Source organism: Meleagris gallopavo, chromosome 5, assembly GCF_905368555.1.
Source record: "Meleagris gallopavo chromosome 5, MGAL_WU_HG_1.1, whole genome shotgun sequence".
NCBI lineage: Eukaryota > Metazoa > Chordata > Aves > Galliformes > Phasianidae > Meleagris > Meleagris gallopavo.
Window position 1 is genome coordinate 17,467,217 of NC_139408.1, and position 26,068 is coordinate 17,493,284.

The 26,068-nt window shown below is 36.9% G+C and overlaps 2 protein-coding genes across 6 annotated transcripts in view; both read right to left on the reverse strand.

Annotated features, from left to right (window-relative positions):
* SHANK2 (SH3 and multiple ankyrin repeat domains 2) overlaps positions 1-26,068 on the reverse strand; it is a 344,905-nt gene that overhangs the window by 19,926 nt on the left and 298,911 nt on the right. For all 5 annotated transcript variants that reach the window (XM_085224519.1, XM_085224521.1, XM_085224520.1 and 2 more), the window contains 2 exons: positions 22,242-22,377; positions 19,727-19,807 (listed from right to left, as the gene is read on the reverse strand). In XM_085224519.1, the coding sequence (XP_085080645.1) occupies positions 19,727-19,807; positions 22,242-22,377 (217 nt within the window). The remainder of the gene's footprint in view (positions 1-19,726; positions 19,808-22,241; positions 22,378-26,068) is intronic.
* Positions 2-19,717, reverse strand: LOC104911068 (uncharacterized). Its single transcript, XM_085224523.1, has 2 exons — positions 9,766-19,717; positions 2-5,876 (listed from the first exon to the last, which is right to left on the reverse strand). Exons 1-2 carry the CDS (start codon positions 9,842-9,844, stop codon positions 5,017-5,019), a joined length of 939 nt encoding a protein of 312 aa, XP_085080649.1. The 5' UTR covers positions 9,845-19,717; the 3' UTR covers positions 2-5,016.

A 26,068-nucleotide genomic window follows, 5' to 3' on the forward strand; every position in this document is an offset into this window, starting at 1 on the left:
ATATAAAAGTATTCAGTAAAATAAATATCATTTGTCCAAAACCTGAAAAATTAAGTATTGCAAGGTCAAAGGAAGAGATTTACTTTTCAAAAAAAATGCAAAGAAAAAGGTTGTTTTTTTTTTTTGGCATTTTAACAAGGCAATGCTTGAGCATCATAAGTCGTGCAAGCCGAGCACTTTTTATTGCTGCTACATAACATGCATGCTTTAGTTTTAAGCCTGCATGCATTTAATGTTTACTTAGTGTGACTCGAAAAACAATCCTCTTCTTCAAACCTTCAAAATGTGAAGGGACAATATCTATATAGAAATGGAAAGAAGACCTTTAGAAATAATGAATCTGTAAAGAACTGTTTCAAATAGAGATAAGCAGACTGTACATAGTCATCAGAATTTCAGTGATATTTTGGACAATAACAAGTACTCTAGAAGTGCTCTTTTATGCCTGTTTTCCTCAATTAATCATGCCTAACCTACATGATTTTGGATTATAAGATTAGCATTGTAAGCAACTGCATCATTCTTTAAATGAAATTTGTATATCTTTTTGGTTTTTTTTTTTTTTTTTTTTTTTGAATTATTATTATTTTATTAACTTTGGGAATGTATTTAGTTATGGTCAGAAACAGACCAAACAGTCAAAGTCCAAATCAGAATAAGAACTTCAACATTTGGTTTTGGGATCCTGATTTACTGATTTACATGGCATAACGATAAAATACAGGGAAAAATCTTCAATCGAGATCTTCTGAACTTAAAAGCATTTGCTTTAGCCCCAGTTCCAACTGTGGTCACAAACAAGATTCATCAGTGTTAAATACATTCCTTAGACTGAGGACCTCAAAGCATCAATCAACTAATTATAGCCTTACAGCTCCTTCATTGATACTTCTACTACTACAAAACTAAGGCATGGAGAAATTAAATGAGTAGCCCAAGCCAGCAGAACAGTTTAATTTCTGAACCTGTACTAGAATTCAAACTTAGACCATCCCAACAAGTTTCCTTTCTACCCCTTTCAACACGTTTGCTTCCCTAAGAAAAAAAGGACTGCACCATATTGATTATCCTGTACTTAATAATCATGTTAATTTAGTGTCTTTTCCTCTGAAGTTTCACCAGAGTAGAGATCAATTATATTGGCTGTGATACTTATATAAATGGAATATCTTTTGCCTGGCTACTAGGCTTTCACAACATGAGCAGGAGCACAGTTAATTTTCAGCAATTAGATCCACCTCCCAGATGTTAGATTTTTATTTCAGCAGAAAAGGATACCTGCTCCATTAGGTTATTACAGACTGAAAAGAAAAACAAACAAAAAAACAGGCTTTTGGCAGTCTACAGATGATGCTAGTCTGCAAAGCATCAGATTAAGGGATTTAAGCTTTACCTCTCACTGGAGAGCAGCATACTCAGGGCCCTGGATATGGATATGGATGGGAATAAGGCAGGAGGAAAAAAGTTTTTGGTCCCTCTAAACAGTAGATCTGGCAGATGCAAGGATGACATTTTAAACAGGAGAAGAAGAGAGGGAAGAACTTTTAGCCTTCTGGTTAGAAAGAAGGTTGTCCTAGGAGTGGTAATTTTGGCGTCACAGAGGGTCAGGGAGCAGGCAGGAAAGGAAAGACTGACGAGAATCAGAACACTGTTGAAAACTTTTCACAAGTGTGGTGTTGCTGTTTCTATTCAATTTAAGTTATTGTTTGACTTTTTTTTTTTTCATTGGTCTGCTTTATTTCTGTGTGTTTTAAATCATTGGGTGAGAGGAAGAAAAAAAATCTTAAAACCATCACATGTATTCAAAAATAAAATAAACTTCAAGTCACATTTCATAAGATTTTGTAATACAAACTTTGACCTTCTGAAGGAAAAATATCTGCACTTCTGCTCAGCAAAAGGCATCATAAAGCAATAGTGTCACCATTAACATTTGACCTATACAACAAAAATATGGCTAGACCATAAAACTGTACTTAGGGGATCTATCACCAAGAGCTTCGAGGGTGGAGAAATTTCACATTAAGTCATTCCCACCCTTTTTTATCATCCCAGAAGGCCTAAAAACTGGTCTTTGGGATAGAGAGAGAAGGAAGTTTGTGAAAATGAGGCATTAGGTTCTCAAAATCTGTAAATAAGAAATATAAATATACCATGTAAGAACAAGGATCCCCTTTTATTTTAACAGACACATGTAACCATATACCCATTCAGACAACAAAAAAGCTACAGGGAAAGAGTGATGAGGCTATGACAGACACTTGAAAAGCATGAAAATATTTGTTTGGGGATGAAACATACATACTCTCCAACTGCACTGATTTTGCTAGACAATACTATAAGTCAGATCTTAATTTAAGATCTGATCAAAATATCAGTTGGTACCAATTATTAAATACCACCTACTACTTCCAGCTGGAATAAGTTTATTCTGTGTGAGTTTATTGCAGGTTTCTTGCCTGTGGACATTTTCTTAGTCATTCTCACCCTATAACTGCTCCCATTCAAGTGGCTTTGTGTCTTTCCACATCTAGCTAAAGCAGTGAGAAATGGGAGAGATCAGGTGACAGCTTAAGCTGCTTTGCAAGGAACTCTTTAGGTGTTCCTCACGCAGTTTTTCCAACAGCAGCACTGCTGCATCTGCGCAGCTTCTTCTTTTTCTCTACTGTCTTTGATCCGAACGCAAAGGTAGAGCGGAGGGTGTGTTTTTAAAACTACAGTGGAATGCGATTTATTCTAAATGGCAGCAGCTACATGGCGGGTCCTGCAGAGCACGTCAAAATCTTAGTTAGCATCTGACCACACTACTGCACCACACTTTTGAAGTGAAAATACTATGCAAAATAAAAACATTCTCACTGTATTATCAGACACACATTAATTAGGCCAAGAAAATTAATTGGCTGATTTGTATTCAGCTGCTTTGTTCAAACTTATCCCAAAGAAATAAGATGTAAGCATATTGGGACAAACTTCCACTTGTCTTTGCCTTTAGCTTAGCTGTTCATATTCACAGTACCAGTGTGCAAACCATGTATGCACCAGAAACGTGTTCAGAAGGCCGCACTGGACTAATTTGTCAAAGCTCACTAATGGGCTTCTCTCCCAACCTTCTTGTGATCTTAAATATTCGGCAGCATGCGCTTCTTGTATCAATGAGAGGGGAATCTTACAAGCTTGTATTGGAAAACGAACAGTTTTAACAAAAAGAGATAAAAAAGCCATAGAAGAGGTGCAAAAATTTGCACCTGGTATAAAAGTGTGTCAATGGTGTGACTGAAGAAGAACACCTCCAATGGTAGTCTCAGAGGGAACGCAGCTGGATGTAGGTGGAAGGGAAGAAATATTCTCTACTGCAAAGAGCCTACACTGTAGGTTGGCCATGCCAGCTGCATTTCATCATTAAACCATTCATTTTGCAATGTACAGCCACAAGCACGCACGCACACACACTTATAAGGGAGCAATCTGTGGCTGACTGGTAGAATAACAATATGTTGTATGTGCTTTATTTTGATTAACTTCAGTCTCAGAGAAAGACAAGAAAGAAGAGGCTATGGCTCACTGGACAGAGAGAGCACCGTTCAGCTGTATTCACAGAAGAGGATTTTTAGGCCTACAATTATTTTCTATTATTTGCCAAAGGAGGAATTCATCACTGCTTTGCCATATAAACTCCTCTGAATCTTTACAAAATGTTACAAAGATATGTGGAGAGTCAAACACAGGAGCCATGCTACACCTGTGATTATTAGTTACCACGCTCAAGGGACTCCTAGTAACAGCATCCTTCCAGAGAACTGTCAGGGATACCACATGGATAAGCCAGTCTGATGCCTCTGCATGCATATAGCAATTTGAGTGCCACTATATTAAATTCCCCCGAGAGAGGCAGCACCAACAGAAAATAATTCATTGCAAAGTGCATTTCCATCTGTCCTGTGGGTTACCAATTGCACCCGTGTTCTACTCAGGGTGCCAGCCCTCAGGAAATTAGATGGCCTAAAGGCACAGAAAGTAGTTGTATTTTATCAGCATGTAGGTCATTTCTGATGAAAAACTCTTAATCACAGACATAGTAGCACAATACCCAACAGCATGTCACGACATTTACATTCTCAAGAGGTCTGGCTGCTAGGCAAGTTTTTTTATTTTTTTTCTTTTTTCTTTTCATTTTCTTAAATAATTAATATCTGTGATAATTACAGGGGACAGTCTCCTCCTAGTAGATTTGGTGAAGGAGATAGGTCTTATCCCCAAGAACACATTGCTTAGTGACTCCTGTTTCAAATCCCCAGACTCTCTCAGAGGAAAAATAATGCTGCCCATCCAACCACCAGATCCATCGTAAAAGGAACTTTGAAAATGAGAGTCAGGTACCTAGATAGATCTGGTGGCACGTTACTATACAAGCCCCAAAAGATAAATATGAGGTATGATCCTGGCAACATTACTTCTAGTACGACATAGCCAAGACATGTGGATTAGCTCCACCGAGGGTCTTAGAAAGTGAGCTTGTCAGACCCACAGAGGATAAGAATGATCATGATCCAGTACAGGCTAACCCCAACACCTCAGGCTGGCATGCCAGAAACACCAGGCAAAGACTGATCGAACACAGTTTTGGAGGCGAGTATTGCCAAGACCTGTATACTTACCACCAACTCCAGAATGCTTGCTCAGAGGGGATGGGATAATGGAGAAAGAAAACTCAAAAAACAACTGCCTCAAGAAATGACTTGTATTTGTAAGAAAAGCAATGAATGCCTGGCACAGAGTAAAAAAATGCTTGTATGAAGTTAAAGTGAAAGAACAGAGGCAAATGTTCTTCAAATACCAGCAGCACACATTGTTAACAGTGCAAATATAAACTACAAAATGTTAGACTAATCTAGTCAGCCAGAATACAATGTTAGCCAATGTAGGAAATGGTTGAAATCTGCCACTGATGGCCTTATGGCTAAGAATTAAAAGGACAGGCACATTAAAAAAAACCCTAAAAATCCTACGGTGTGGTTATTTTTTCTTCCCTCCCCCTTTTGCCTGGCGTGTAGGCATGGGCAACGAGGCCCTCTCGGTTATGGCTCTCTGCAGCCGGCCACTGCGACAAGGCAGCGTGGCCTGCGGCGGTTCTCGAGAGTCGCTCGTCCCTTCGGCCCCTGGTAAGCACACAGTGGAGGTTGCCACTGCGTCCTCACCAGTCCATGTCGAGGCACAGGTTAACTCGACATGGGGGGTGGCTCTTTGGGAGATGCGTGTTTCAAGGACCTGCGTCCGTGGCTGCTTGAGAAAAGCTAAAATCTCTGACAGGTAGTTATGGATGGCTCTTGTGGAGGTAGCCACAATGCCCAGCTGCAGCTCCATGCGGCCCATGGACTGTGACATGAGACCCATGGACTGTGCATGCTCCCTCTTGATATTTTCCAGCAGCTGCACAATCCTACTGTTGGTTTCCATCAACAGCTTCTCTCCCTCTGTTAGCTGGGGCTGCCCTCTCCAACCCCGATCCCTAGGGACAGGCTCAACACCGCGGTGCTCTTCATTCATCTCATCATTGCCCTCCTCCTCAGGAGAGTCACTTTCAAACTGAGGAGTCCTACTGAGTGACTGATCCCCGGGAGACTGTATGTCCATGGTACACTCCGGAGTCCGCGCTGGCGTTTGAAATCCCTCAAAATCCTCCCCAACGTTGCTGTGCGTTTCAGACGAGGACAACGGCCACTGCCAGCTCTCTGTGGTCCTGGCCGGCGAGTCTTCGTCAGAGGCAGGCACCGAGGATTCCTGTTCTTCAGCCGGCGTGGACGGCGAGCTCCCTCGGAGACGGCCAGCTTGCCCCGAGGATCCAGGAACCTCCCCATCTTGTTCCCCAGTGACATCTGGCAATCAAATAGAGGAGCAACAACCACTGTATCTGAGGCCAGGCAGATGGAGGTATCTACATGCATTGGACAACACATAGAAAGAAGCCAGTTGGGAAGCCAGAGTGTATGTGTTTGGGCAAACGGAAGGGCGGGCTAAAGTTTAATGACTGCATTGGGCACGCGGCAGTTGACATTATTAACTGCTCTTTGTATAAATGCACACTGTCCTGTACCCACAACACACACAGCCATGCTGCATCCCAAGGCAGGAGCTACCAATTCACCTCATTGTGACTGTGACAGGAAATGTCAGTGAACCTATCAGAAAGCTCACCTATGCACTGCAGTGGTGTCAGTCAGACATCCCTGGGATGAGCTCAGGGCCAAGTGTCCAAGTGAGCTTCCTGTGGTGTCAGACGTGCTCCACCACTGGTTGAGGGCAGCCCTTTGTTGTTCTGAAGCACTGCTGGCTATCTTCACTTTTGTCCGACGTCTCATGTCACCCCCACCCCTAAGTGCACTCTCTCTCAAATCACTGCTGCAAGCGATGGTGGCTGTCCACAGCATTCATCCTGTGAGCAATGCCCTCCCCCACATCTGCTGGATTTTCTTGTTCTTTTCTCCAAAGAGTAAGTAATGGTATCTGAGGGCATTGCTCTCCAGGATCTTATTGTCTTCTGAAAATAAATAAGCTCTGCCCTTCTCTGTCTACTTCTCCCCTTGCCTGAGGGCATATGGTAGAAATCAGGGTGCAAGTGATTCCCCATGGCAGTGTTATGCCTACTCTTTTATCATCCCAGTCTTGAAAAATGTCATTCTGTAAGGATTAATTTCTGCTCTTTGAAATACTTTATATGCTGCTCTTTGGACCTCAGTATGAAGCTGTGAGCTTACGTCTGGAAGGTATTGCTGAGGTCAAGTTAAAATAATACTTCTGGTTCTGTTTATGAGCCAGGGTATGTTTTTGTTTGCTTTGTTGTGCTTTTGTTCTTGTTCTTACGGGTTTTTGTTGTTGTTGCTTTATATAGTTTTAAAATGAAAGCTCCTTCTGATAGACCCAAGGATCCCTTCTCCTCTATATCAGTCCCTGCCTACTCTAACTCTAATGTGGTAATCTTAATTTCTGTGTTCAAGTGCCTTCAATATTATACTGCTCTAAAAGGGATTCTGTGCCGCATAATGTAATTATAATCTTTTAATGCTAAAGTCATGGATGTTATTTATGCATTTAACTTATTCATTACTTCAAAGTATTCACATTCAAAGTATTCACACTATGTCTCTATCTAGTTGACTGTCCAGTTGCATGTTTTATGGAGAGTGAGGATGAGATTGTATTTATAAAAAGGCATGATTTCCTTATGAAAATGGATTTTAGGAACAAACTGTCATGCAATCATTGGCTCTTGTACTCCAAAGAGATTTGAAAGGGACTATATCAACGTATCTGCAATACCTGCTTCTTCCTTCACAGTTCTTTTCCCCCTTTGCCTTACTAATACAGCCATAGCTGCAATTCCTCATTAACAAATCTCTCTTAACAACTGTACTGTAGGACTATAAAATTATTTCTCAGCATTTTCTTATTTGAGCACACATGGTAATAAAGAAAGAAAAGAAAAAAAATCAAACCAGGGGATCTATTTTTACCACACATAGCAAACACACATTTCAGTTAAATTCTATGGAATTGGAGAAGGAAAATGAGTTATATATATTCATTCTGGTAGATACAGTGGTCATACAAAATGTCCTTGAATTTTTTAGATATATCATCAGAAAATTCCCCATATCTGAAAACTCCATTTTCCTGACATGATCTAAACAGAGCCCACCTAGCACTTGGTAAGTAATAGAACTAAACTAAAAGTCAAAAATTGAAACAAAACAAAAGAAAAAACTCCAAAATCCACATTAATTTCTGTAAGTAATTTCACTGAGGAAAGATTGTTCAGATTTAGGGGACAGTAACACTTTTGTTATTTGTGCATGTTTACACGTTTGCCAGAGGCTCGTGGAGAAAAGTTTACCTGAAAAAACTATAATGCACTTTTGCAAAGTCCCTAATTCTCTATGAAAGAGTACCATTTGCCATCTTCCTAATCGATACTCTCAGCCTTCAAGGCTGAAGAAAAAGCATCTGGCATCGGTGACCAATAACACAAATGACAAAGAGTCCAAGCAAACAGTCTGTGAGAACCCATGGGAGAAAGTTAACTGTGGAAACTATTGGCGAATACTTATGAATAATGAATACATTCACAGGATTTAGCATAGGTTTGTTAACTTGACTAGCAAGAAATATTCATTAACTGTTATTATACATCACAAAGTATTCAACAATTCTAGTCACTTTGTTTTCTGGAAGCTTTGTGAAGCATTATCATGGGGCACAGGAGAAACCAAAGGCGTGTTCCAGGCATGGTCTGACACAAACTATGTTCACTGCCGAGCAACAATGGAAATCTGCCTCAAGATCAATGGCTGACACCACAGTGATGAACGTGTCAGTCTCTGCCCAATAAATCCATTTCTTGATGATCAAAAGTCACCTCACATTCTTGTTAAGGTGATGGCACCAGTTGCTAGGTCAGTGCTGTGGAAAAGTTGTGCCAGTTACATACAGTAGGGCACTGGAAAACTTTGTTTTTTTTTCTGTAAACGGTCCTTATCCAATGAAGAAGCTCCCTCTTTTAAACAGCCGGATTAAAGCTGGCTGAAACCATTACCTCAACCTTTACCTCACTTCCTTAGCAAAGTGGGTCCTAAAAAGTAAATAAATAAGGAGAGAGCATTAAGAGAGCCAAGTCAAAATTGACTGTGTATTGACCTACGCATCAACATGGTTGATCTTGCTTGGCTGTTAATTGGCTTTAAAAATTATCTCTTTTAAAATCAAACTTAAAAAACAGTTGGTACAAAGAAGCACAACTAGCTTCTTCAGGTGTGAAGCAAATTCCATTACATCCTATTCCTACCTACAGCACCTTGCTCACAGCGACACATAAAACTTTAAGACAAAATACATGAGATTTGTCTTTTTATATTTATGCCTAGTAATTAGTCAAAAAACTAACAGTCTTTAAAGTTGTGACCTGCTTTATGTTTCTAATTTAATGTTCCCTGCTCTGTTAGGGCATGATTCCCAGTTGGGTCCTTAAATGATCAAGTAAGGGAATCAGAAAGGAGCATGCATATGAAGTAAAAGAAATGCAAAGGTCTGGAAGTCAGTGAACACTTTAGCTTCATTGCTTGATCACTGTACGATGCAGATATTTCCAAAAGTAACATGGGAATTTAACGTTTCTGAAGGCTGTATTCTCCTTTACCTCGCTGATTTTGTTATATTTAATCTGTTTTTAAAGTGGTTCCGGTAAGAGCTACTAGGGAACCAACATCAAAGTCCTAACTACCTTCCTTTCTTTCCTGCTGTCAGACAAGTCTTCTGTTTCTGCAGCACATCTGGCTGCCTGTAAAGGTGTTTACACTGGGCAAGATACAGAGCTTGGTCTGATGTGGCTTAACAGTGGTGCAATTGCTGCTGGTGGCCACAGGAGAGCTGCTCTGAACATGGTGGCAAAGATTATGGAGCCTCTGGGTGCATGAATACATCCACCATTTTGAAGCATTGCTGTACCATGTTGTCTCCTTGAGCAGGATTCAGTACCATGCTTTCCTAATGACATTCTTTCAAGTTATTAGACATATATAGAATTGTAGAGGTTATCTGGTTGAGATACAGAGAATTGAACAATTGATTCAACTGTAGGGATAGAAGACCAAGACAGAGGCCAAGAACAGAGCAGGGCTTTGGATATAGACAAGCTTTAGAGACATCAGAGATATTTCTTTAACTTTTGTTCACTGAAGAACATTTGCGACTTATGCCTGTGTTGTGTCTTACCTGCCACTTGGACTGGCAGTTGATCCCTCCCCTGAGATGTGCTGTTCTTTAAGAATCCCTCCTTTTGAAATCCCACCATTTCTGTTTCACCTCTGCTACTGGACCGTTGCCTTTTCCATTTACATTTCCTTTTCAGATTCCCCACCAGTAGAGCTGGACGTGAGGGGTGGGGTACCGTCTTCCTGCTGACAGGTAGGTGGAGATGTTCCTTGGCCACAAGTGGGCCAGGAGCTCAACAACAGCGGTACCACAGTTGGGGAGCTTCCCGGGACCTGCCTCTGCTGCTCTGGACCTGGGCCTCTGCCTGTATCTGCATCATGCTTCCTGGGGTGGGTGCATTTTTCAAACTGCTTAGGTACCAAGGTGATAGATGCCTTGTAAATACCTAAGATAGATACAGACAGAAACTGTACCAGGCACAATCTGTTATGCAAAACTTAATACAATGCCAGTTGCACCTATATGACGTAGTATCACCCACCTTTTCTAGCATCTGCAGTCAACCACAGTCAAATATTTGGCACATGAATTTTTCCTTTTGAAAAGTGACGGAAACACAGGACATTCATTCTTCCTTGGTGCCAACCGATCTAGAAACTTAGGCTGTAATGTCAGGCACTGCATATGCACATACTTTTGTTTCCACTGCCTTCCCTAAATGTGAGTGTGCATGTTTAGTTTAATTTCTTTCATTAACCAGTGCAATTTGTGTTCCTTTGTCAATTATCTGTGAAAATCAGACACTAAAACTAAAGGAGTAGTCTTATGTGTGAATATTAAAAATGCATAGAGATGCATTTAAACCATGTAAAGATATGCCCCTGTGGTGTTGTTTTTATCATTTTTTATACTTATTATCTCTTTCTTTTAGGTTAAACTACCAGTAATTTGTTTTCAGTATAAAGACCAGAAGCTAATATGTGTTAAATTACAAATTTACATGCACAGAAAGAACATCTAAAACAAGTAGGTGCTCTCATATCCATTGCATTCCTTTCAGATTTTTGTAACTTCCCATACAGAGGCAAATGACTTTGTCCTTCTTAGTTTGTTAAAGAATGATAAATACTTGATAAATACTTCAGGAGGAATGCCTCTGTGTTGGGAGGAATTGTGTAAAGGACAATTTGGGCAAACATACAGGAATCTAGGCAATGCTTTCAAAGAAGCAGATGAACAAAATTCTGGAACAGCTGTCCAATACCAACAGGGGTGCAGCATCAAGATAAGTTCGAAAAATAGTCCAAAAGCAAGCTTGATTGGACTATAGAAGCTCATGTGATCATGTTGCTTGCCATAGAAGCAACTGTATTTGATGAATAAATCTGTAGTGTCTCTGCAGAAAAACGGATTTGGAAATGGTTAAAAAGGAATCACTTTTTGCATTAGCTATGCCCACTGAAAACTAATGCTTTTTTTTTTTTTTTCTAGTTATTTGAATGTGAATAGAAAAGAAAAAATCAAAGACCAAAAGTAGATAAGATATAACTAGATCCTCAACATATAACCAAGAATTAAAAGGCCAACCATAGCTAAATAATTGTTTCAATGGAAAAGTATTCAAGGTCAAGATTTAAACCCAAACTTGTTTATGATCAATTTTAGATAAAAGAAACAAGTTGAGCCTATGTCACCTAAGTGTTATAGTAATAAAAAAAAATACATACAAATTAAATGATCTGAGTTTTCAGTTAGAACATCAGACTAATACTCAGGAATCTGTCACCATGAGCGCATTTCAATCTGGATGAAGTTGATCCAGCCCTGATCCAAACAAACAATTTACAGGACTGTGCTTAAGTCATCAAAATCACATGTTTTTCATATTGCAAGTAACAGGAAGAGAATATTACTTTAGAAGTTAGCATGAGGAAATAACAGAAGTTCTTTGCAATACAGTCAAAAACACAAACCATTTGAAACATTTCCCTTCTACTAAAACTGAGTAAAAATACATTTATGCTGTCTGAGGTACCGTAAACTCTCCAATGTACAAAAAATTCAAAAATGATGGGAAAACAATGTAAAATAAATCAGTAAAACATAAAAACTGTTAGTAAAATTAATCATTGAGTATCTACAAACATAATAACATGACTTAGAAAAATTATTTGTATGTATTCACATTAAAGAACTATCAAAACTTTCTTGAAAGAAAGTCTTATTTGTGTTTCTAGGCTTGAAAATAATTTCACATTACTACATATAAGTCATACTTAAGTATCATAGTCACACAATCAAAAGTAATTTTAGGAAAGCAGATAACTGTTCAAATTCTTTCTAGATACAATTTTCAAGTACCAGCTCTTTAACAGTATGTTCAACTGATAAAATTATTTTACAGGCATTTAAAATGCACCTGCAATCCTTCAGCCTTACAATTCAGCCTACCTTGAAAGAGGAATGGTCATTGTCTAACACTGGTTTCTGTTTAAGAACAAAAACAAAGCAGAGAATATAGTCAATACCCACTCCTACCCTGCAAGCCAGGTGGAATTTACGTGGCAATTTGATATTCTGTTTAAGAGACAGCATTTGAAAATTTGGCCTAGTCAGAAAAGAAATATAATTAACCAAAAGATACCAAAAAGAAAGGTGGAGGAACCAAGACACTTGCAGCCTTCTCCATTCTTACACTTACTTTCACACTTCCACACCCAAGGGAAAAAACAAGCAAACTATGACAAATTATCTAAAAACATTTATTTTTGATTATATTAGGAATTAGTTAACATGGGTATATGAACATTTGAAGAAAAATTGCAGCAAAAGGAGTTTTGAGATGAGGGATGTAAGTCCTTCATCTCCATGGCTCCTGAAAAAGAGAGAGAACACATTAAAAGAGTTGAAAAGTTTTCTATTGTCCTAACTGTATCTCATTGGGAAATACATGCAACTCTTACAGTTCTTCATACACTCATGATTTTGAGTATGTTGTTAAATATTCAGTTGATAGTATCTCAGTGTAACAAGTGACACTCATATATGTCAATGTATTTCATTCATCTGGCTCCAAATGCTACAAAACCCATATTTTCTTTAACACTTACAATTCTTTTTCCAACTTCTTTTATACCATTTTCTTGTTGGTTGATGCAGAAAGGTTTTGAAAACCTTTCCAATTACTGTCCTGTAGCAAAGAAAACTGAGCATTAGGAAAAGGCATTACACACACTAGAGAGCAATCTGATAAATTCAAAATAATACTAGTGTAAACAAGAACACCCGCACAGTGACTCATCTGACCTCCCTGTTCAGGGATTCCCAATTTTTTCAAAATGTCACTTAAAGCTTTCCACCTCAAGCAATATTAACTCTTGTTTGAAAAAGCGTTCGGAACTGTTAGTTACCTGTTAATTTAATATGCAATATCAAATGCTGCTAAAAAATAGCACATCTGCTAGGTTTCAATTACTTTTTTCCCCAGTGGAAAACCTAGCTTTTTTCTCCTCAAAATGTGCTTCTTTCAATACTTCTCTCTTACAAAGTGTTTTAAAAGCAGGTATACAGTAGGTATGATCCAAATCCTGTATCCTCTTACACTTCTGTGGACTCCACATGAGATATACTACAAGTCATAAAGCCCATAACCTTCCTTTATCAACACAAAGATGGAGTCCATATTATGTCACCCAAATTCCACCCAGCATCACTGCTTACTGCTTGTGAAAATGACAACCTTATGACAACCTTCATCTTATTATTACTAGCTCATTAGAATTTCAAATAGGTAATGCAAATCAATTACTTACAAAGATGCTGTTCAGGAATTCTTCATGAAGTCTGATGCCTTTTGATCTCTTCTTCTAAAATACAGTGTCTGGTGAAGATCAGAAAACTTTCTTCCTACATAGAAGTGCTGCAGATACCGGAAACTATCAAAGAAGTTGACGTGAGGGCTTTAAGAGTTGTTTTGATGATTATTCCATTGTTTCCTGCAGATAAATCTCCATCATCAACTCCCGCATATTGAAATTAGAAAATGACTTTTGAACTCAGATGTCTTTTGTGAGGGGTTTCTTCGAACATAACATAACAGTTTAAGTTAATCCACTGTTTGGCATTCATTTATATATATTTGCTCTGCAATTTCATTGTTTCAGATGCCATTAGAATGTGCCACCTTTGAAACAATGGACAACAAGAATGAGATGAAGTGTGAATGCTTATTGCAGACAGAGCTAATAATATTTCTTTTGAATGCCATCAACTGATATTTTTCCATTCAAATGCAGTTAAGACTTGATGCCAGGTAACAATAGTCTATGTTGATGATATCACAGTTATTTTTAATCTGAGAGGCAGCACTAGCATCTAAACTGCTCAAAGTAGGAAAATCCTACTATTTGATCCTTTAGCCCACACCAAAACCCAAAGATCAGAATTATCAGCATACAGAGGAATTATTTTACTTTGATTATGTATCAAATATATTAAAAAATAAATAACAAATCCCCACAGCTCACAACTGGCACTCTCATGACACTGTCAAAGTAGGGTTTTTTTGATACAGAAGATTTTTTAATCTTGTCATTGTATTTGACTAAGAAAATGTAGCCTGCAGTGTCTTAACTTTCTACTTTCTCTTAAATTCTTGAAACGTCTCCCAAGGATTTTCATATTAGCTTTTCATTTAAGAACTGTCTACTTAAGCTTTCACTGAAAATCCCAAATTACTCACTAAATCAAATCCACTTCTTGGCAGTAAAAAGCTTAGGAGTACAAAACTTTTGAATCATACATCTAGATGTTTACAGTACCTACTTGCTAAGAATCATTTCATTTTAAAATTCACAAGTAGTTATTAGCAAGTACATCAAAATAAAAACTGAAGATAGAATCCTTCAAAAACAGGCTTTTCACAAGCCATATAAAATTTTTATGAAGTCAATTTTATTATCTTAAAATATTTTGAAAATCTAATGAAATCTATTTCTTGCAGTATTATAAGAATTATGATCAAAACAAATGCATAGGGAATTTAATAAAATTTTTATTAGTACTCCATTTTTAGAGTATTTTCAAATTTTAATTTGCACAAATATTTTGGATATTCTTCAGCATGAATGGGCTAACCACATATTATCTAGAATTATATTGTTAAGTACTGCGTCAAAAAAGCTTGCTGCTACAACTGTTAATCTGTCATTGAAAACTTATGAGTCACATAAGAAAAAAATAATGCCTCTTTTCCCTCTCTGACATCTCGTAAAATCCAGAGACTAATTTTACTATTAAAAACACAACTCCTTTGAAACCATAATCCGAAACTGGGTGTTACCTCTCCGAGTTAGGCAGCTACTGTAAGCAGAAAGCCAGTGGCACACACTGAGCATTCCTTACTTTTTAGTAATTTGTGCTATGAAACTGCAGTAAAATGGTAATATTACCCATGATGTATTGCTCTAAATTTTTTGCGACCTTAAGATTTTATAAACTTTCTTTAGTCACAAACGACATATAGTTGATACTCAATATAAAAATGCCACCTATGCTCTTCCGTTCTCCCAGCCTCCCATTGAACCAGAACCCTCATCCAAACATAACAAAAAAAACAGTCACACAGAATCACAAAAGCCACTAGTTCCATCTTAATGTCTCCCTCACCTATGACCCAGAAAACTCCATTTTGCTTTACAGATAGCTACTATAACAATGTAAAGACTTTTATAAGCTGCCAAAACATACCAGTAGCAATGGGGTTTATTTGGCACATTTTCTGAATCAAGAATGGAAAATACCACTAGCTGAATTTCTATTAGTGACCTGAAAGGAGGTCAGGAAGGAAGAGAAAAATAAGTAGAAGAAAATAAATAAGCTGATTTTGTTTAATATTAAAAAGCAAAAGCTTCACTGCTGAGATGCTCTGCCTACAGCCTACCCTTCCCTTCAGGGATACTGAGCTTTGTCAAAGAGCAGCACACAGACTGTTTTACCAGCTACCACTTAGGGGCCCAGAGAGGTTTAAGGCTCTTCCTTGGGCTAGACATCATGAAAACGTGTGAATGGCACAGTCCCTGCTCCTAGGAGCTTACAATCTAAGAAAGCAAAATGACATACAGGAGTATGGAAAAATACAACTAAACACAAACAAAGTTGTATACATATATATGCAGTTACATTTATAAAAACTATTAAAATATCATCACTATGTCATCTACCTGTTCCTCTGCCTAGCCATCATTACTGAGATGATTGCTTAATAGGGATCATAGGGGAAGCGGGTCTTAAGGAGAGATTTCAGGGAAAAGGTACTGGCCTTATGAATCAGTTCGGGGTCGGCACTCCATGCATACGGGACAGTGTGGAAGATGTTATATAAAAACTTAAAATTGTGCAGAGCAGCATTTCTCCAGGTCAAAAATTCAAGTGTTGTGTGCAAGATCCCTACTTCCTGAGATAGAGACAGTGTGGTTACGTGAGTAACATTTGGCCATCAAAAAGACAAGTGAAATCACTAACGTAGGACTACACTGAGGATGTGTTACTGGCCATGTACTCTCAGTGGCTGCCAGTTAGCACAGTAACTGTGAGGAGATGAAATGGAAGGGTTTGGAAAAGAGTTGGATAGAAAGAAGGAAAGAAAGGCAAGATGAAGGAAAGGAGACAAAAGGAAGGAATGTGGGGAATATTTTCAAATGTAGTCTTCTGCTTGAGTTCTTAGTGTGTGTGCAATTTGTTAACTAAGTAACTAAAAAACATATACAATAACTAATGTACGTTTGACACCATAAAATAAACTGGACCATATGCCAACATTTACATTATGTTATTATCCTCCACTATGGAAAGGTGAGAAACAGGTTAAACAAGAGACAAAATGCTTCCCCTTACCCTTCTTCTTCCGTACTGAAGCTTGGAAACAGAAAGGGAATGAACTGTGAATCAATTCTGAAGATAATTTTATACGCTAAATCCTTGTCTGTTACTTTGAGCATAAACATTTTTCTTCCATTTAATACGTCAGCCTCTCTCTGCTAACCTATACTATGCATGTATCTATGAAACCACTCTAGATAAATGGCTTGGCAAAAGCCCAGTTTATCAGGGTTTAGATTTGAGCTATAAGAAGTTGCTCCCCAGCATATGGTAGGGATATATGCACAACTTTTCTCTAAATTGTTTTTTAAGAAGTAGTAGCTGGGGCAAATTATCGATATCAAAGCTTTAACATTATAATACTAGGGCATTTTAATGCCTTTTCAGATTGAAACGGAAAGGAATCACTCTCATATGTTCTCTGCCATCATTTGGATTAACTCAACTGAAAGAGAATAACTGAGATGGTCTGCTAAGTGTTATGGGGAACAGGGTAGCTCAAAGCATGTCAGCAACACTGTAAGTTCAAAGCCAGGCAAAGGATATGACTGTGAAGACTGCAAGGTAAATAAATTAAAAATAAATAAATAAATAAATCACGTCATTTAGCCTAGCTAGGAAAACTGAAGAAAAAAGTATATACTCTAAGGGAAAACAAAATGGGAATTTCTGTTTTCCTTTTTCTTATACTACATAACAAGGGACATTCAATAAAATTAAAGGCATCACATTCAAAACCAATAAAAAAGAACGTTTGTACACAGCACATAATCAGCCTGTGGAATTCTTTGCCACAAGACATTATTGAGACCACGAGCTTCTTCAGTTCAGAAAAAAGATTACACATATATTGATGAGAACATCCACAGTGTTCATCCATATGTATTTTCTATTTAGTTTGTATATATACATATATTATGAAAAAAATGTTCATTGCATTGTTTAATAGTCATAAAAATGTGGGTGTTCTCATAGTTCATACAGATGTCCAATATATACACATATACATATAAAGATATGTAAATTATATATATACACACATACAATTTATGTTTTACATCAGAAGACAATTTTAAATCAATGAGTGAAAATGTTTTCTTCTTGGAAATCCATTTGATTTTTGTGCAATTCAAGAATTCTTTTTCCTTCTGCTAGTAGTCCTTTTACAGGACAAATATCAAAATAGGTAGACCAACAGACGTTGCTATTTATAACAGAAGTCATAGTCATAGTTTGCTAAGGTGGTAAATGTTTAGAGAATCACTTGGAACTGGTATTTACAGGCTTTTGGAAGAAAATATTCTGTTATGCTCCAGTATTACTATAGCTTTATTAGGGGACATAAACTTCTGGAGCATGCTTCAGAAATAATCTTCAGAATAGTAAAGTCTTGCCATGGTAATATTTGCCCATCTAGATGATGATACAGATGGGAAATTCACTTAAAGACTCATATCCCATGGCTGCTAATCACAAGAGATGCAGTGGTATCTACAAGCCGAAGAGAACACAGCAGGTCAAATACTATACTCTGAATTAGGGGACAAATAAGCTAAAGTATAATGCTTTTCATTACAAGAGTGATGTTACTGTTAAGAAGTGATTTTCCTCTAGAAAAGAGTGCTGCTTCTCTCTGTTTTAGTAACAGTACCTACTACGTAAGATCGAAAAGTAAGAGAAATACAAAAATACTCTTAGTCTGAAAGTGATTTGGAGAAGGGAAAAAAGGAAGGGGGAAAAATGATACCTAAATACTCCTGTCTCCTCGGAAAAGCTTATTGATAAGTCAGCAAAGTTACATAGCACTCCATGCAAGGAAAACAAATCAAAATACCTCAAAAAAAAAAAAAAAAAAATTGGCTTCAAAAATAATATTCTACATTTCAATCCTGGAAGAAAAATTAAGGAGCATTCACAAATTGCTGAAACCTTTACTCAGGTTCCTGAGGTCCTTAGCATAGACAAAACAAATTTTCTGAGATCTGTCAGGGATAAATTATCGGAATGTTAAATTTTGGTCTTCATTAGCTTGTTATGCCTCAGAGAAGACCATAATCACTTCTGCAGCCCTTTGTTTGTCAGAGCTCCCACTGAAATCATGTGTCTTCTGACTCGCTAATGAATGGGTGGGGTCCATCTGTGCCAGAAAAAATTGACTCATAGGGAAAAAAGTGTGGCCATTTATCCTCAATGTCTAGATTCTTTCATGTTTCCCTTCATATGAATCTATGACAAAAATAAAAATTTTTACAAAATGTAAGTAATTAAATGAGCATTACTGTGTGATAGACTGTATTACTCTGCAGTGAGGTACGCAGTGCTGCTTGCTAAACAGACTATTCTGGTGAAATAACAAAACATAAATACACACTGGGCATTTATCTTGTTATATACAGTCCATTCATATCATATTCTTTAGTCTACCTGCAAAAATTCTACTTTTTAATGATCTAATAGTTTAAATTCAGGAAGAAAAGAACAATTACTTTCTTCACTTCTATAAAACTAATCAAAATTCCCAAAGAATTATGCACATTTAGAATGTGAATGTTCAAGGAATTGCCCATCACATTTCTTAAAACTAGTGAATAAAAGACTGAATGCTCAACACTTTTTTATTACCAGTAGCAAGAAGAATTAAGCTTATTTCATGCAGAGAAGTCAAAGTGATATAATAATATGCACTTTTTCAGATTAGAGTCTAATGAAAACAAGTTGAAGTTGAAGCTGCTTTAACACTGTCAGCTTTTTAACAACAGCTTCTGGCAGCTTACCTTTATCCACTAATGAGAGGCCACAGAAATTTAAAATAAAACAATATTAGATGAACTGAAAATGTAGAAAGCAAAGCTAACAAAATAAGATACGGCATTATTCTTTAGTAAATGTGCCAAACTTCGATGATGCATAAAAATGTATCAACATTCTCTTGCATAGCAGTAAAGGCACAAGTATAATAAAAAAAATTATTCATGCAATTCATGCATATTTGAACTCTCCAAAGATGCAGCATTCTTACAACCCTTTCTGCTCTATATACTGTACACATTGCAATTCTTATAAATCAATTTAACATACATACATACATATATATATTTACATTTCTTTATCCCAGCATGCTTGTCAAAAAACACTTTCTTACCAAGCTCTTCAAGCTCTGAGGTCATTGACTTAGACCGCAAGGTCAGTGCAGTGGTTGGAGCTCGCTTAGGAGGTGGAGGGGCTTTGCGTTAAACAGAATGATAGACAGTATAAGTAAATAAACCTCTCTAAACCACTATATTAACATACACAATTTCTGATTTATTTAAAATAATATGTCACATTAAATAAGGTAATATTAAATACATACACGCAGAGGAAAAACCCTGAGATGCTTTTCATGTACTGGATTTCTGTACTGTTTCTACTTTTAGTGTAGGTTGTTTGACACATCCGTAAGCTTTTATGTAACAGGATACATAGAAACAGTTAAAGCTAAATAACTGTGCCCTTCTATTTTTTAGTAGAAAGAAGACTTTCTAGAGAAAGTGCCTCCCAGCAGTTTTGCCCCTCCTTCTAAGAAATGTACACAGCTAAAAATCTCCTGGAGACCAGCCAACCTCTGTCAGATTAATTTCAGAAATCTCAGAAATATAAGAAAGAAGATTCACATTTATCTTTATAGTTACAGTGAGACAAGAGAAAAAAAGGTGATCTTTGGGATAAACAAGACAAAGTAAAGCTTAAAATATCAAGGCAATCATTTAGCTCAGAACCAGCATCTGTTTTAGTATCCTGATGTTAAATGTTTTCTGCTAGTTTCAAATGTAGCAAACCAGACAACATATTGATATAATCCATTCAGGTTCAAAAAGGGGAGTAACTTCAGAAAAGATTCTGGCAATGTTGGTAGGAAAGCTGGAGTTGTCCAGGAAACAGAAATGGCACTCGGATACTAGGAAAAACATCAAGGATTCGGAAGTATCCATAACATACACCATGCTACACTATTCTGACTAAATGTGGCAAACAGTTTGAGGAGAAGAAAGTGTGAGAGAGGGAAGTAGACAACTGTCTTCTCGTATCACCTATATACACCATATAAGCATCATCTTTTCCCTGTCAAGCTCTATCATCCTCTCACAGAGATTTGAACAAAAGTATGTCATGAGAGCACAAAAACATAGCACGAGTTCAGTGCCAGACATACAGTACATACTACAAAAGTGCTACACATATTAAATCCAGTCTGCTCTTGCCCGATGAAAAAAGAGACAACAAATTTTTGAGGGAAGCTGCACCATCAGCAACTCTGCAGACCACATCAAGCTGAGTGGTGCAGTTGATACAACAGAAGGAAGGGATGCCATCCAGAGAGACCTGGACAGCTTGAGAAATGGGCCTGCCAGTACTTAATGGAGCTTATAAACAGAAGCAAGGCTGACTATTGACACCGTCTGATAACGATAGGATAAGAGAATAGATTTAGATTACATATTAAGAGGAAATTCTTTAGTCAGAGGCAGTAAGGCACTGGCACAGCTACCCAGAGAAGTTGTAAGTGCCCATTCCTAGAGGTGTTCAAGGCCAGGTTGGATGGAGCCCTGGGCAGCCTAAGCTGATGGAGGGCAGCTCTGAACACAGAAAGGGAGTTGGATGATCTTTAAGGTCCCTTCCAACTCAAGGCATTCTATGATTCTCTGATTCTAATAACTTCCCAGAGTAACTTTTACCTGAGCAGGTTAAGAAGCATCTAAGGTGAAAGAAATAGTGGAAAATTCCATTTTTTTTTTTTCTTTCTTTCCTTTTTCTTTTTCTTTTCCTTTTTTTTTTTTGGGGGGGGGGGGGGGAAGGGCGGGGGGAAAGAGTTAGAACACTACAATTCTTAACAGACTAATTATCTCATAATCTCTACTAAAGACAATGTAAAAAAAAAACAAACAAAGAAACAAAACAAACAAACAAAACGCTTTTAAACTGAGAAAAAACTTCCCCATGTTTGTACCCAGAAAACTGTTTTCCAAAGTCTTGCAGCACATGATGCTACACTAAACTCTCCTGGAGCCATTACTTTCTTGCTAGCAGCCAAGTGGCAGAAAAAGAACCCATGCATGTTTTTGACTTAGAGGAGAAAAAGGGAATTCTCCCTGGTTGGAACAACCCCTCTACTTGAATTCACCTAGAATGATTGACTGATTCTAATGTACTGTTTCTTTTATCAGAAATTCAATCAAGATACATTGCTTACTTTTCTTAATCTTAGAGTTTCTTTAAAAAAAATTGAAAAACTGTAAATTCTCAGTAAGTTCAAAAGGAGTCAAATTAACTTCAAGTATGTTTGGAATTAATTAATAAACGATAATCTGTTCTTTGTGGGTTTTCTCCATCAAGACACTCATGTCAAGAAGTTTGATTACACCTTCAACTAATGTTATATGAAAGATCCACAAAGACAAAATTTCATAACAAGCATGACAATGGAATGACCCTTCTTGTCACGCGTGAATGCATAAGCAAATCATAAGAGAATTAAATTATTCTAACATAAATAGCAAAATAGCAAAAGAGTATTACAAATTTAAAAAGGGAAGTTTGTAAATTAGATTTGTGTCCATAGCCTGTTTTCTGTAGCGCAAGGCTGAAAAAAATTCTATTGGGAAAAGAGAAAAATGTACCTTTCTTTCTAGCTGTGTCATCTGGATCAAGATTCCTTGTTACTGTAACAACCTTTAGAACTAGGTGATTGCCTCCTTGTCGGATCATATTCACCACCTGCCTGTGGCCAACTTTCACGACATTCTCATTATTAACCTGCAAAGACAAAAAATATTCTTTTAGATCAAAATGTCAAAAATGACTGTTTCTTCAGTTTTTAAACCCAGAAAGTAGAAAGAACAGGAAGATTCAGAATGCCTAATTGCTGTCTTTTAATGAAAACATATACATAAGAAACCACATATAGTTGGCGTGATAACAGAAAAAGAAATATGCAACTAATTTATAATTAACTAACTTATAATTATCAGATAAAACAACGAAACACATAGTGAGTTTAACCAGAAATTTCCCTTTACTTGTTTTATTTGCAACAATTGGTGTGCTACCATTCTGCATTTCTTACACTAAAATATTTTCTTAAATGATAGTCATTATTCCACAGCATTAGGCGCAAATGTTTACATGCATTTTTCACTCTAACATAACAAAGGAGATATTTATATTTTTTCCTTTCAGATCCTTTCCTTTCAGATCATCCAGGAACCAAATTTTTCACTCCTGAAATGAAACTGCAGATTCAAGAGGGATTCTTTTATTTGAGACATTCCTTTCCTCATTTTCCAGAATTTTCCTTCTGCACTTTTCTAGAAGGATCTGGTGTTTGGGAAGCAAAGGCAACAGGACTATAGCAGTCCAGAATTATTTTAATGGTAAAACATGAAACCCTGACCAACTATTATGGTCATGCCAATTAAACCTAAACTGCATTCCACATTAAACTTTAAAAAATATAGTCCCTAGGTAATTCTTAGTACTACACCATAATTTCTTTAATAAATTCATAAATTCTTTCCCTAACAGTTATTCTTAGGCATACAAGAAAACACAGAGAAAAATCTGTAAATAAGTGTGGATAAAAGTAATTTCTTTATACAAGCTAAAAGGAATTGCTGAAAGTTATTTGAAATCTGAACAGTCACAGCATATAACCACAGCCATGTGTTATTTGAACATAAAAGATATTAAGGAATAGAATCATCGAAGAAGAGATGCTGCCAGAATACATGCTGGGAATTTGAACTTTATCCAAAGCACAACTGACTCAGTTCTATTTCACCGAGATCACCCAGAGCATTCCTAAATGAACAGTCATTTTCAAAGTAAGCGCTTTTAGCTTCCTCTATTTATTCTGACAGGCTGAGCATCTCACACTCTGAAGAATTTACAGTTTAGAGCAAAATCTCTCATTAAATGTTATTGCCATTTGCAGAACTACAAGCCCTCGTTTACAACTAGAAATCATTTTCTCATCCATGAAAATTTTCACTTTTTTCCAGGTTTTAGATGAGACAAGAATATTTACGACAAAATAATGTTTTGGTAAACCTGTGTGAGGCTGTTGAATCACGGCCTGAACCTCTGATTAATCACCTGAGGCGAGCAATGAGTCAGCCACAGGAGCACAGGTGAAGGCAATTCACCTGTGCTGCAGGAAGGGGTGGAGCCTGGCTCCACCTCTCCTAGACACATTTAAGAGTTGACTGCCAATGAGGAAGGATCTCTTCTGGAGATCTGCTCCACCAGAATCCATTTCATGAGCCTAGGATAGGGTGAATGTTTTTCCTTTCTTACTCTAATATAATAATTACATTAGTCAAGCTCCTGGATGTACTATACCATCTGTATATTCATTGATTGTACGCTACTATACCATAACATCGGTATATTCATTAATTGTACATAAACCATATTTTCAAAAAACAATATAGCAGTCAAAGATCTCAATGCATTACTTGTGTGCTATGTCTGTAAACCTGAGATGCCTCTTGAGATTTTTTTTTTTAAATTTCAATTGAATTGACATAGGTGTAACACCTGTAGAATATCCAGACCCATTGAGCAGGCAAATATGAAGTTCTCTCATTCTGTAGGTAGAGGATATAAAAGAATATTGATCTGAATTGAACTGTTGTTGTTTTATTTTACGTCTTAGCATCTGGTGCTTAATTCCAAGATACGCTGTTTTTAGCTGGACCAATAACATCTACATTTCATTTCTCTAAAACATTTTAGCAGGAATAGTTACCCTCCTACTTCTGAAATTCTTTTCAATATTTAAACCTGAACCAGGTAATTCTTTTCCATAATTAAAAGGTTTATGTAATTCAAAACTAGAGATTGCATCAACTCTATTGTTACTGGAGTAAAAATTTAAGTCCGTATGGATTAGAATATATTTCCTAAGGCTGTCAAAAAATAGACAACTCCAAATACATCAAAAGTTAATATTAATCAAACATGTACACTCCACTAATAAAAAGTGATGTGTAAAATGATAAACAGCTTATGCAGCACGCCATCTGTTCACATCATTATGTGCAATGATATTTAACATTTAAAGCAAGAGCAAATATATAAGACATCTTTTTTAAAGCTGTCTCAGAAACAGAACTTTTAAATGATTGCTTACAGCAGTTTTGTTTAAAAGGTACAGTTACAAAAACTAGTACCAAAAAGATTCCTTTTACAACAATAAAAATATCGATAGGAGATCTGAAGATCACTATGTTTAAAAGCTCAGTGGGTAAAACTAGCATCGTTAAAAAGCAATAACAAAATCAAAATTGTCAACTGGGATTTCAGTCACAGACTCTTCTTGAATACTCTATATAAAAACTAAGTGACAGTAGAAGTCAGTATCTAGTATCATACGTTCTAGCATGTTTGTTTGATAGTTTCAGTACATTTTCAGGTATAAATAATTCGACTATACTTTCTTTGCTTCCACTTTTTCTTTGGCATTGGATAGATGACTACTACATTCCATTTGGGTTTGTAAACAAGCTGAAGAAGGTACATTTTTATGGTCCATAACACACTTAGATATCCACTGCATGGGCACTTGGTGTTAAGTAAGACGACAGTCTTTGAAACATAACAAAAAATATTTTTGCTTTAGTGGCAAAGTTTATAGAAGGATGCTCCATAAACCACCCAGCAAAATCAGTTTGTGGACATTGTGGTTACAGATTTGTATCTCTCCCTCTTCTTCAACCCAATCTTTCAGCATATTTTCTGTGACCTTTCACTGCAAAAAGTAAAGTTCTTTTTTTTCACTTCTTCTGCAAAACTTTTTACACTACTTTCTTTCTCTTCAAAAACAGGTAAAAATATACAACTATATTATAGAAATAGTTATGTGCTATGGCTGGTTCCATGCTGCATCGTTGTCAGCTGGTGATTCAACAAGCCAAACGTCCCTTTCCAGATCTTGGGAAAACCCATAGGACTTAATATTTTTGAAATCCTACTCTGTCATCATATGGTTAAAACTGACCAGAGAGACAGAAGTTACTGGCCCAAATTGAGCAGATTTAAGAAATTAATAATGAAATAATATGAACTCACAGAACTTACATTTTCATAAAATAACTTAAATAAAAAATCTGACCTCTGAAGCTGAACTTGTATTTTGGGGGATTTCTTTATTTATGTATGAAAAGTTTTTCACCTACATGCCTTCACCTATGTTTCCACCTATATGTCGGCTTTTCCACTTTGTATAATTAATGCACATCAGTTTTTAAGATCAGTAGAGTGCTACACGATGGGAAAACTATGACTTCAGAGAAAGCTGGAGACAAAAATCAGAAAAATTCGTTCAACAGCTAAATTTTCCAGATAATTTTCTAGAGGTGTGCAATACAATGTATATCAATATCTTGAAATAGTATTACCCTCATGAATTATAACATTACTTTCATGTACCATACATGACTTAACC